The sequence below is a fragment of the Vulpes vulpes genome, chromosome 6, assembly GCF_048418805.1.
Source record: "Vulpes vulpes isolate BD-2025 chromosome 6, VulVul3, whole genome shotgun sequence".
In the NCBI taxonomy this organism is placed as follows: domain Eukaryota; kingdom Metazoa; phylum Chordata; class Mammalia; order Carnivora; family Canidae; genus Vulpes; species Vulpes vulpes.
The window spans coordinates 45,110,286-45,124,177 of NC_132785.1; the positions used below are offsets into that span (position 1 = coordinate 45,110,286).

General features: G+C 40.3%; 1 protein-coding gene across 4 annotated transcripts in view; it reads left to right on the plus strand.

Annotated features, from left to right (window-relative positions):
* GPC6 (glypican 6) overlaps window positions 1-11,067 on the plus strand; it is a 1,081,176-nt gene extending 1,070,109 nt beyond the window's left edge. For 2 of the 4 annotated variants that reach the window (XR_012002024.1, XR_012002025.1), the window contains 3 exons: window positions 2,838-3,013; window positions 6,652-9,587; window positions 9,762-11,067. Coding sequence is in view for 2 of the 4 variants with exons in the window: in XM_072760856.1 (XP_072616957.1) it covers window positions 2,838-3,013; window positions 6,652-6,854 (379 nt within the window). In the remaining 2 variants the exon portion in view is untranslated. Of the gene's footprint in view, window positions 1-2,837; window positions 3,014-6,651 lie in introns of all 4 variants that reach the window. The other 2 variants (XM_072760856.1, XM_026003621.2) reach the window with 1 other exon arrangement.
* Window positions 11,068-13,892: the final 2,825 nt, after the last annotated feature.

Here is a 13,892-nt window from a genome sequence, read left to right on the forward strand (position 1 = left end):
TGGTTCAAGATATGGATGAAGACATGGAGCTCATTCAGAGAACCTCTGATTTAAAATGGATAAACCAATTCGTATGCAAATATATCATGCATAAGATTTCAATAACTGAAAAATGACTTAAATATAAAAATCTCTCTGTGTGTTTCCATTTCTTCTTTTGAAGGCCGCTGGATAGAGAGCCTTAGGTTTCCAGAACTTGGAAAATGACCCGCAAGAAGGGGAAGAATTTTAAGCATAAGTATATTGTACAGGAATATGTAAATAGGAAGGACAAAATAGAGGAATGGAAAGTTTCTCAGCTTGCAAACCACAATAGTAGAAGCAGTAGGAGAATCATGATATAGCAATTAGGCAGGGCTGCCCCCTGCCTATCAGGTCCCTGCCCTAGGTGTCCTGATGCCCCTTGAGATCCACTCCTCATCCCTCCACCTGGGTCTGTGCCCTGAACAAGGATCTCTACAAACTGCATCACCCGTGTCCTCAGGCCACAGGCCTCCATTTGGCTTCAGCTAATGGGAGGCAGCATGTGAAAGTAAGAAGGATGGACTAAAGAGGTCAGGGTATCATTCCCTTAGCTCCCTCCCTGATGGGCCATGGTTTGACAGTTGCCATGTCATTTCATTGCTCTCTGCAATTTCAATTCTTGTGCACACTGGTAACACCTCCTTCCCCTCCAGCCTTCCTGCTATTGCCAGCCTTGGGGTTCTTTGCCACCCAGCTCTGGTTCCTGTGTTCACACCTTTGTAAGTTGTCTCTTCTTCAAACTCTCTTTATTACTTATTTGAGTGTTCCATCTGTTTCTTACCAGGACACAGACAAATATAGCACCTTTGTAAGAATTAGAAAGAGGCACCCAGATGGGTCTATGAGACTTCATTACACCGGTTGTCTCTGCGTTGGTATGAATTGAAATTTTCGAAAAGAAAACAATTCCCAAAAAGAAAGAAAAAACGGGTCCCTTTGGTGAATGGTGCCCTGCAGGTGCATCGCTTTGTGGGCACAGAATTCAAGCTGGATTTCAGCCCAGCTCCCTCCATCAGTGAATGACTTTGTGCAGTGCACAAAATGCCCAGATGAATGTGGCAGCCCTCCAAAAGGATGGGTAGATCTCTAAAGGCTGGGAAATATCTTCAAGAGAAAAGTGAAGGCTGACCTGGGTCTTTAAGGATATTTGAGACTTAGATTGGAAAGCGCATTGTGAGCAAGGAAAGCCTATAGGACAGGAGAGTAGAAAATGTATACAGGCTGTGGATTCTGTAAGGCAAGGAGGGTCCCTTGAAGGGATTGTTGCAGCATAAGAAAGTAGAGATGGGGTGGAAATGGGCTTTGATTGCTGAGCAATAAAACATGAACTGTCATTTGTGGTCAACCAGACACTATGGTGCACCATTTGGACACGTGGACTCTAAAACTAGACCTACTCGGCTTAGATCATGGTTTCACCGCCCGTTAACTCCGTAACTTTCGCACAGCTACTCATCCTCACTCAGCCACAGTTTTCTCTTCTGCAAAATGGAGATAAAATAGCATGTAACTCTTAGATTTGCTAGGGGGCTGCATTTTAAAACACACGTGAAGTGCTTAGCACAGTGCCTGCTGATAATTGCCCAGTAGACATCAGCTACTATCACCAAAAGTTTTATCAGAAGAGTAATATGATGAAAGCAAGAGCTCGTGAATATTACTCAGACTATGTGTGCAGAATGCACTAGAAAGAAAGAGGCAGGCCGAGAAGTCAGTTTGAGGCTGTTATACTATCTGCCTTCCAGGAGGGCCACAAGAAATGAGACAGAAGAAGTAGGTGCAGAGAGCTCTGGGAGGAGAAGAGAAGGAAGGCTGCGAATGGGCAGGTCATGAGCATGCGGAGTCAGAGAGGCTCCAAGCACTTGTCTGAAGTCTGTTGTCTCCATTGGTATAAAAAAGCACATAGGCAGCTTGGGCAGTTGACATCAAGGGACTGACATTTTTAAATTTTAGTACAAGTAAAAGGAATGTGATTCTAAATCTGCCAATAAAAGAATTAAAGAACCATTGGATTTTGCCTTCTGTTTTGCATAATATCAAATATTAGATCCAAGATTCTATTACAAAACAAAAACCCTATGGACACTTCAAACATTCCAGGGCTCACTGGTTATACCTCGACCTGCCAAAGGTGTTTTTTTTAATATCCAGAAGTTTCTTCTGATTAAAGTCTGAGGTAAGGCCTCCTTGGTTGAGAGAGAGTATCCTCGTACCAGAGAATTCTCTAAGAGCATAATTAATTTACAAATTCAGTACTTAGCAAAATTAACCAGAGAGCTGAGGAAGCCAGCGAGCCCTGAACTTTAGTATCTTCCATTTAGGATAGAGGAGGAACATAATTTTAAGAAACAGGGACACGTGGGTGGCTCAGTGGTTGAGCATCTGCCTTTGGTTCAGGTTGTGATCGTGGGCTCCTGGGATTGAGTCTTACATTGGGTTCCCCGCAGGGAGCCTGCTTCTCCCTCTGCCTACGTCTCTGCCTCTCTCTGTGTGTCTCTCATGAATAAATAAATAAAATATTTTTTAAAAATTAAGAAAAAATTTCTGTAAGTCCCCAGTTGAACATTCATTTGTAGGCAAGCCTCCCGAAGAATTCAGTGCCATTTTAAAAATCACCCTGAAACCAGTTTTTAGCCATAGCTCCCTATGAGAAAAGTTATTCCTTGTTTTCACTTTTTGGTCTTTTCTTGCAGGAATCTAGCTCATCTGTTGCTGACGTTCTGGCCCACTGCCCAGAGACAGCATGGCACAGTCTGGTACCGAGGCCTTTCCTGCCGTATGCTAATCTGTTCTCTTCACCTTGGCCTTTGCAGATACTTGCCTGAAATCATGAATGATGGGCTGACCAACCAGATCAACAACCCTGAGGTAGACGTGGACATCACACGGCCTGACACTTTCATCAGGCAGCAGATCATGGCTTTACGTGTAATGACCAACAAACTAAAGAACGCGTACAATGGCAATGATGTCAACTTCCAGGACACAAGTAAGGAAGTCTTTACCAGTACCAGTAAACTCCACAGTGAAAAATAGGTTATACCATATTTTTTCTTCAAGGGCAATGTGCATCTTTAACCTTGCGTCATGTTTACCCAATCTGCAGAGCAGCTTGTAGTCCTTGGGACAGAGAGTTCTGATCCCACAAAGCTTAGGATTCTACTAAAAGCATAACTGGTCTTGAGGAATAGTTTCAAGGGACTGTATTCAGCAATACCCAAGCTAACAGTGCGTCTCATCTGCCAGTTGATCCATTAATGATAAAGCAGCAAAGTAATGTGTTCATCTTCTCCTTCCCCCATGATCATTGGCATCTGCCCAAAACTCTTGTCCCCTCTTCCAACCACCAAAAGAAGAATTTCTGAAGATTGCTGAAAGAGGGTGGGTTGGAATCCCTGTTTTATCCCTTATTGGCTGGGGTTGTATGCAAATTGTTTCTCGAGTCTTGGATTTCTTTTCTATAGAATAGGAAGCATTCAGGCCTCTGAGGGCAGGTCTTTGGGAGGTTGGTTTGCGGGTCTGTGAAGGAGCTAAGATAGTATCTCAGGTGCCGTGTATTCAACTGTGTTCGCTCTCCCTCTATCCAGTCACTCATGTGCATGAGCCATGGACATTCATATCTGAAATAGTGACAGAAATAGTGAAATGCTGGTGCCTTATGACACGTAACTAGTTTATTAGCCATCACAAAATATCAGAAGTGACTGGAAAGACTAGTAAGTGAGCATTAAATGAAATTTGGGGTTTGTGTAAATGGTTTCAAGATGCCTAACTATACAAATGGGGGGGGTTGTTTTATTGTTTTTAAGGGTTTTTTTTAAAGATATGTATCCTTACACAGAGTTCTTGGGAAAAGATTTCTTGAACATAAGCTGTGCAGTCGCCAGCGATTCTGTAATTTGGTCACTGAAGCAAAAGATGATGCTTGTGTGCTTGAATTAATGAGATAGAAAGAAACAAGTTACAGATGGAAGACATTAAGTCATCCAAGTCCTAGCCATTGTCCGACTGAGTTGTCCCCTGCAGAAAATTTTTAGTGCTTTATCCCATTTTAAGCAACTCAAAAATTAATTTTCTAAATGCAGGGTAATTGCCAACCCAGTAGACTTTATTGCAGTAAAGTTTCTAAGTGTCCTCTTAGTATTTCTCTTCCTCTTCACTAAATCTATTCTTTCCTTTTCAAAAGAGAACCATCCCCAAGGTTTCAGCCTTTCTGCTTCTCCCCTGCTCATTCCTTAGCTTCGCTCCTTTGAATGCATCATCGTCCTCTCTATCTCATGAAATGCTTTATTATCTGGAGAAGGACTATAGGAATAAATAATTCAAGATAATGTAAGAATTAGTTGAGGTTGGCCTTGTTTCTCTCTCCTCTCTGACCTAAAGAGGTTATATACATGTCAATCTGCAAGGCTTAGGGAATGTCCTTGAGGAGAGATAGTACTCCACTTCCCCTCACAAGAAAATAAAAATTAACAACAGTTAAGAGCATCACTTAGCTCTAACCCAAGCCCCATATTTGGTCCTCTATTTTAGGATAGTGTCTGTCATATAAACCATTATCACATCTTACAACCATCATCACCCTTCCTGCTTTTGACATTTAAAAAAAAAAATCACCCCTTAAATTCCGGTGTTTCTGACTCCTTTTCAGAAAGAGATGGGGCCATTATTTCTTTCAGCTGGAATCTCCTGTCATTATTTGCTTACCACAGTTTTAATATTCTAAATCACTTTAATAATATCTTTGTAAAGGTTATATTACTTCTTGTTCATAATACCAGTGTTAAGAACAATTCCCTTTGCAGTTCTGGTATCTCTGAATTTAATTAATGGGCATTTCTCCCTTTGTAAAGGCCACTAAAGATAAATCCGAGAAAATGTTAAGAACCTGGTATAGTGTATTCAAGTGATCTTACCTGGTATTTAGATGTCCTATTAAAAAAAGGGGGGGGGGGATGGTGGGGTGGCCTGGGTGGCGCAGGGGTTTAGCGCCACCTTCAGCCCAGGGTGTGATCCTGGAGTCCTGGGATCAAGTCCTATATCAGGCTCCCTGGAGCCTGCAAGCATGGAGCCTGCTTCTCCCTCTGCCTGTGTCTCTGCCTCTGTGTGTGTGTGTTTGTGTGTGTGTGTGTGTGTGTGTGTGTCTAATGAATAAATAAATAAAATCTTAAAAAAAAAAAGAATCGTACTGAGTTGTGCCTTGCTTACTCAGGGGACATGAGAAGAGTCCCTGCATTACTTTGGCTTCACTTATGTAGCATCTAGCGGCCAAGATGGTGCCAGTAATGTCAGGCGCAGCTCAACAAGCACATCCTTGGTTCAGGCCAACAGGGAGGAATTTAGGTCTATTGAATGAATCTTTGAGCAAGTGGGGAAAATAGTAAATTTCATTGCTGACTTTACAGTTTCCTGAGTCCTCCCAGGCACATCATCTCACTTGTACCCCCTAACGATTCTGTGAAACAGATATGAATATTCTCATTTTTACAGCTGAAGAAGCAGAGCCACAGTGAGGTTAACTGGCTTGCCCTCATTCACTTAAAAAACGGCAGCTTAAATTCTAGGTCCTCTTTGCTGGAGGAACCATGTTTTGTTTTGTTTTGTTTTTTTCCATCAGGCATCATTGTAAGCACTGGGTTTGGTGCCTCTTTCACCCATTTCACCAGGGTGGCTTCACACATATTCTGCATTTAAATGTTCTTGTATCTCTTGAAATGAGGAAACTGACAGAAGTTGAAGAAACTTCCTAAGGCACATTTAATTATTCAACAAGTATTTATTGCACACCTGCTGCATGCTAGGGACCATTAAAGGCAATGGGGATACAGAAGTGAATGGTATGCACCACACAAAGTCTCTGCCATCCACAAGAAAGCAAGCAAGTTAATAATGCAATTGCAAATGGTGACAAGTACTTTCACACAGCTGGAAATTGATGGAGACTGAACTGGGACCCAGGTCTGAGACACAGGGTTGATGAAACAGGAAGGAAGCAAGCGATGACAGGTGGGACTAGAGCAGGCCCAGAAGGTATGGCGGACAAGTGAGAGGATGCCATGCCAACACAACATACGAGATGGGAGCCATGGTGTTGGTTTCATACAGGGAATGGTGCACCTTTTCTGTAAAGAAAGATATTACATATGTTCAGCTTTAAAAGCCATATATGAAGGCAGAATGAGATGATGCATCAGCGAAGGGGGTGACTGTGTTCCAATATAACCTCATACGTGGACACTGAGATTTAGATTTCGCACACGCCCTACCCACACATCACAAAACACTATTCTTTGTTTGATTTTTTTTTTCAAAATCCCTTACAAGGGAATGGTGAGAAAAATGGCCCTAAGGTACAAAAAGAGCGAAGGATGGACGTTCTTAAGGCAATTTAAACATTAGCCAAGAAATAACCTTTCCAATGCCAACATGGTGGGTATGGTGCCTCCTCTGGTCTAGAATCCATACCTTTCCTAAGCTGAGTAACTGGATGTCAGTTAACACTGTGTCTCAAACATCTATTTTGATTTGTCTCATCACAAACCCATGTGGGTGGGTAATGTCTTTTTCCACCACCAGACCCAAATCTGGTTGATGGTCTAACTCTCTTTTTCAATCTGCCCACCGCAGGCGATGAATCCAGCGGCTCGGGGAGTGGCAGTGGGTGCATGGATGACGTGTGTCCTACGGAGTTCGAGTTTGTCACCACAGAGGCTCCCGCAGTGGACCCCGACCGGAGAGAAGTGGACTCTTCTGCAGCCCAGCTCGGCCACTCCCTGCTCTCAGGATCCCTCGCCTGCATCGTCCTGGCACTGCAGAGACTGTGCAGATAATCCTGGGTTTTTGGTCCGATGAAACTGCATTTTAGCTATTTGAATGGCCAATTCACTTCTTTTCTTACACTCTTGGACAATGGACCATGCCACAAAAACTTAACCGTTTTCTATGAGAAGAGAGCAGTACTGCACTCTGTCTCCCTTTCTGTTTGCCCAAAGAGTACCGGGTGCCAGACTGGACTGCTTCCTTTTTCCTTCAGCTATCTATGGGGACTTTGTTTATTCTAGAGAATTCTTACTCAAATCTTTCTTACCAGGAGATTTTCTTACCTTCATTTGCTTTTATGCTGCAGAAGTAAAGGAATCTCACGTTGTGAGTTTTTTTTCCCCCCATTTAAAAAAAAAAAAAGGCAGGAAGAAAATAATTTTCCTTGTAAAATCAGGCCAAACCCCAAGACAACTGCATTTTCAACAAAAGAGCAAACAAGAGCAAAAAATAAAAGAGCTTTAGAGCTGGAAGTTCAGCGTTGCCAGCCGACTCCCAATGTAAGCTTTTCTCTGATAAATCGGTTTTACAAAATGCTTTGGGGGAGAAAGTTCGAAATTTTTTTTTAATGTGGTGAAAATACAGTGTTGTCTTGGTGGTATCGTCTTGCACTCTATCCACACACTACCAAACTGATTTGGGGGTACTTATACTAAATTTAGAGTTCCATCTTTACTAGGAGAGTGAAATTGCCACCACCCAGCACCTCTCTCTCACCTTGCCCAATTTCAGTTTCAGTGATGGCACCATTTTCCTTAATTCTCTTAATGTCTGTCCACTGGATGCAATTGGCACGGATTTTTCTCTTCATCTCCAGTTGCTAGTGGACGCTCTCATCAATTCATTCTCCTCAAGGGTCTGAATTGAAAATAATCTTCAGTGACACCATAGTTTTGCTTTAGCCACAGGTTTGACATTATTTTGAGGTTTCTGCCTCTGTGCTCATTACCCTCCCAAAATAAGAGTTCTTTTAATGAACTTCTAAGTAATTAGATCCATAAGTGAGTTTTCATTTTTAATGGTTTGCTTTGTGTCAGTTGGTTTCTGCATCACAAGGGCATTCTCTTACAAAATAACTCACAACAAAAAAAGTCAAGACAAAAAAATATATATATATAGTATTGACATGGAGATTTCTTTCACTTTTTTAGTCTTAGTATGATCATCTATTTTTATATCTCTATATATATAAATCACAGATTTTAACTTCTTAATTCCAAGCTCAGGGTTGACACACCTTTGTAACGAAAATGTTTTGTCAACCAGCTCTTCTTGTTTTGTGCTGCTCAGAGAAGGGATTCCTCAACGATCTGTGAGCACCAAGAATCAAGAAAGAGAACTTTTTACGTATCTAACTGTCCGTTTATTAAAAGTTTGCCAGGGCACACCCTTTTTGCATGAGCGTGCTTTGTCCTGGGTGCTCCAGACAGCACCGGGCTCATGGGGAGAGCCACGGGTGTGCAGGAACTGTCCTGGTGTTGGAAACCGTATACATAAAGAATGTGGTATACATGCAAAACCATTGCTTTCATGTACGCCTTCAGCCTGGGATTCCTGCTTGGCACTTGGACATATGACCTAACTCAAGAGGCCACTTTAAAGCCACAAGCCTAACTGACCCTCCAAGTGTACCAAAGCCAGGCCCTATGCTCCCCATGTTAGAGAGAAGCAAAATAAACCAAACTGGGGCTTTATTCTTGTTGGCTATCCATGTGTTTCCTTGGTTTTTATGATGATCTGGGGTTGGGAAAAGTAGTGTTTCAAGACACCATAGTATGCCAGTCACATTTTATTTAACCCATTGGCAGAAATGGCACGTAAATGGTATTTTTCGATCTTCACTCTCATCAAAATTATAATTAGTTATTGATTTAGTCATCACCTTTAAGTAGAACACATGCGGCACAATAGTATTAAGTATATTTGAGCACTTTTGCAAAACTGCAAAGTATTTAGAAGCATCTATTGCTATTTTATGCCTAATGAAGTATAAAAAGTAGGATTCTGAGAGACTTTGTGGCATCTTTTCATTTAAATCTCTATGAAATTAACACCTAATCTAATTCAGCATTGCATACTTCTAGAAAACCATCCATTTCACCGCCAAACTTCGGCTTCCTATCACCAATGACACAGAAAACATGTCTATGAAGGACCAATCATTTATGTTGCCCATTTCATTGTATGCTCAGAAATCAGTATTGTCTTTCCCCGGTAATTAAGGTGCAATACAAATTAAATCCCTCTTGATTTTCCAGAATATTGGAGTAATAACTTGTTCTTATGGCTTTAAACTCTTAAGTCTTTCCTTTTTTCAATATTTCTGCATTGTCTTCTATGAAATAGATCAAAATGCCTTGTTTCCTCTGTGCTCTCACCCCAAAAGGTTTTGTGCATGTGTATGAAAACACATTATATTAATGAATGTGAACCCATGTTCTGTACACACTAAATGCCCAGATAATATAGAAACGCCTGCTTCATTTGTTTTGACACCTTCATGATCGGTATTATTCATAGTGGTGAGATACAGTGATCCCCCACGAGCCAGGCAGAGAGCTGAGATGACTGTCGGTTACTGATGCCACAACACTAGTCCCCTGCATGGATGTGGTCAAAATAGTCTTCAAATTGTGCTTCCTAGTTTTTATCATCATCCGACTCTGTCATATGATTTTCAGACCAATTTAACATGAGACCTGTTTTTCTGTCCTAAGGGAGTTTAATCTCATTATCCCATTTCAGTAAGGATTTCAGCATTCCTCCCTCTCTCCTTTGCCCCCTGCCACATTAATTTCTCTTGTCTCGACATAGTGCTAGGGGATGAAACGATGCCCCAGCATTTCTCTCGCTCTGCCCTCATTTGTTCTGGTGTCCCCAAAATTCTGCAATCACATCACCACCTCTGTTAGGAGTAGGGAGGATTGGGCTTACTGAAGTCTGACACTAGAAATTACTGGGTGATGCTCATGACCGCAAACACTTAGCTTATTGAAGTGCCTCTCTTTACATGTTCTTTAGTTATAATATGTATTTTTCTAACAGAAATACACGTCTGTAATTGGTGTATATTATACTTTGTATGTGTTAGAACAAAAGCTAAACAGAGGCTAAAGTCTTTAGCAGAGAAGAACGAATTGCCGAATCATAAATTGGCGCTCTGCTGATGGTTCTGTACTGAAGGGTAGCCGTGACAGCCTTCTGTCACTTGAATGAAGATCAAGTTGCTACCTTGATGACAGCCACCTGAGAACACCTTTAGCACTGGCAATCGGACTCCCTTACGCTGACTTACCCAGCGAAGTAACTGGTACTACCGGCTTTCATTGTAAGGGATTGAAAATACTACTTTGTGGACACTGAAAAACACTATGAAGTAGTAATTATACAAGTAACGTCCTATAACTCAAACATGTTGAAAATATTATTGGACACAGAACCCTGATATTTAATTTATATTCCCTGCTGCAGACGTTAGCCTACTTTAACGCTTTAGCCATTACATACATGTTTTGGCTACACGCTGAACACCAACTAAAGTCCCCAAGGAGGAATAAAAACTGAGCAAATTCCTGAGTTGTGATTCTTTTATTGCTTCTCTTTGCAAGGCTAATTATCAGGTGGTTTGATTAAAGGTGGAAGTGTTAGCAAATGTAAGTTTTGACTGATCCAAAACTTGCAGGAATACGAACTCCCTTTTATTTACTTACTGTCACTAATAGACCTGACTTCTAACCTACAAGAGGATGGGGGAGAGCAGTTCGGCTTTGCCAAGAGAAGAGTAAAGGAGCCCGTAACTTCTACATTTGCAAAGTGTTTCTCCTTGGTGGAGACATTAGCCAGTGTTTAGTTTCAGGCCAAGTTATACAAATAGAGTATTGATTTGTATGCATTCTGGAGCCTTGCTACATCACGGTTTGCTATGGCGTGGGACTCATGCTAGCCTGGGGCTATTTGAACCTCATTCAAAGTTGAGTAGTTACTGGAATCTTTGACATTGCCTTGTAATGAGGTACTTCCATTGAGAAGACACCTTGAAGATGGAGAACAGTGAGGTCTCTGTGTGCATATGCATAATATATATGCAGGACAAATGTGTGCACCAATCAAACCTGAAATTTTATGTGACTGTCAAATGAATATTACTTGGGTTAAGATTTTTCATTTCTGATTTGGATAGAAAATTGCTATTAATCTTGTATTAAAATAGTTTTTAAAAATCTACCAGTGCCCCTGCTGCATTGTCTTAATTTTTGTCATAGTCTAAATTACAGAGGTTTCGAATTTCTTTTTGCTTGAGACCTTTTTAGAAACCGCAATATTAAAAGAAAGAAAAAGAACCATAGATTAAATCAGCACCACTCATCTAAATATACTTGGCTTTTGAAATCATGAACTTTTAGAACTTTGGAACATTTAAGAGCTTTCCAAATGTGTACAGAAGATACTGTATCTCTCTCCTTTTGTATTGGTTTCTTCTTTAAGATAAAATTTAGTGGTTTGAGAACTGATGTCAGTACTTCAGCAATGAGGTGAGAAAAATAAGATAATATGTGAAAAGACTAACCATTTCCAAATTTAGCAATTGCATTGATTTTTATATTTCTGAAAGTTTCCATGCTATCAGGAATGCTAAATGTTGTATAACATGCTAAAGATTCATTTAACAGATATTTATTAAACTCCTACTCTGTGCTAAACCTGCTCTAGGTGCTGATCACTGGTTGTCAAAACCACCAGTTGGAAATTACTCACTTTTTACAATTAACCATGATTACTACAAATATATCGTTTATTCCAAGAATGCTCTTTTAAATAAAGGAAACCATATAAATAAAGTTCTCAAGACTACAATGTTTAACCATAAGCAATATTATAATTTAGTTTACATTATTACTATTTTGGTTTCTAATGAGAAAAGCAATTTCTTCAAAAGATTTAAGAAACTTTAGGATAATTCCATACATAAAAGCAGAATATAACAACTTTTATTTGGAATTAAACTGAACGCAATTTCATGGAAAGGAAAAACATTGAAACAGTTTTGGGGGAAAAAATTTAAAACCACAGAGACTTTTATCAGGTAACAATATTTATTTTAATTTGCTCTTTGGATAAATGGACTGAGGTATAGTTAAAGTATACTCACAAAAATGAAAGATGGCATTGATTTTTTAAAATATCAACTTGTAAAGTAGTGACAACTAGACCTGAATTATTGTTTCCAGCTCAAGAGCTAGAAAGATACACCCACAAGTTTGTCTATTCAGGCCGACGTTCACAATTCATTTACTGTGGATGCATTTCCATTCCATAGACATATTTATTTGTTTATGTAAGCAAGTGGCCAGACATATTTTGTTGGCTTATAAATGGGGCACAGAGCAAAGCCAGGAGGAATTAGATGCCTGCCTTTATAGCTTGCTTAAGAAGTTTATTCTCTTGCATACCTCAAAACATAAAGTAGAGCAAGAAAATGGACATTTTTACCCTCTGAGAGCTCACGTTCGGAGAGAAGCAGAAAGACGAACAAACTGATTCAAGGCAAGTGTTAGAATATTTACCTTAAATAAAGCCATGTGCTCTTCAATAGGAAAGAGTGTCTGGGGATTTTTAAAATAAAGGAAAAATTTGATGTAGGCAATAATAGTCATCCATTCTTTCAAATGATACGTAATGAACAATGCATCCTGTGTCAGACACAGCTCTGGGTGCCAGACCAAGGCACCAAGATTTCTGCTTTCAGACAGCTTACATCCTAGTAAGGGAGAGAGAGACAACGCATAAGTAAATAATAAACAAGATGACATCAGAAAGCAGAGGTGCCACAAAGCAACTAGAATAGGAAAAGGGATCATGACTAAGGAGCAGACTCTCTCCAGGAGAGGCTCCCCAGGTGATCCTCAAGCTGTGATCTCATAATAGGAGGGAGACAGCCATGTGCAGACCCGGTACAGAGAGTTCCAGGCAGAGGACAAGCAAATACAAAGATCTCTGTCCAGGAATGATCTTTAGGTCCTCCTGTGTGGTTGGGAATTAGTAAGTGAGCTGTTGGGTGGTGGGAGATGGTTGAAGAGCTAAATGACAGCCATGTAAGCCGAATGGCCAAAGTCACAGTCCTTTACCACCTGGTAAAGCTGGAGCCCTAAAAGGATCCATCCCTGCAGCAGCAGCCCTACTTTTGGTAGGTAGGAGTATTTTAAGACACTTTTTAGCAAGTAACTATGCTAAGATCTTTATGTATTTGATCTTTATAGGATTTCTATGATGCAGGAATAATGCTCATTTTATACTGAATAAAATGAATCACAGCGAGCTTGATTAACTTGCCTAGTCACATAGGTGAGGCCATAGGAGCTAAGATCTATAATAACTAGGGAGAAAAGTGGCAGTATGTAAGGATAATTTGTTTTTGTTTTTTTAATGTAAGTACAAGAAAATTATTCAAGGGGTTCTGAGAGTTGGCAGCAAGTGTGCGAATAGGAATCCATAGGTGTTTACTCACACAGAGGGTATATATTAAAATTTTATTCTGAGATGAAGTGCCATTTAGGTGCATTCTGTTTTTTGTTGTTATTTTTCAAAATGAGAATCCAAAGTAAATAAACTACTGAGTCCGGGTTCTTGCATAGTTTTAAACTTAAACCCAGTGTGAACCAAAGTTTGATGCCTCGAGAGGAACCTGTGAGTCAAATCTGCTTTCCCTTTGTCATTTTGGTTCACATATCATACTCACAGGAAGCAAATCTTCCATGTCCAATTCCCAGCGATTCCTCCCATATGTTATAATGTCTATCATTCATTTATCTATTCAGATGGTCAAGTGGACCCCAAACAAATCAAAACAATCCAAAAATAGTCCGTTCAAGAGGACAACCAGTTTGACTGCTTTGTTGACTAAACTGATGGTTACAACATCTTGTGAAGACTATGACATTGAAGATCCAAACAAATCAAAGTCCTGGTGATCATTTTCACAGTTAAAATAAAGACCAAAGTGCAGAGCACCCTTGTGCCTCTCTTCTTTATGGAGCCGAAGCTCCTTTTAT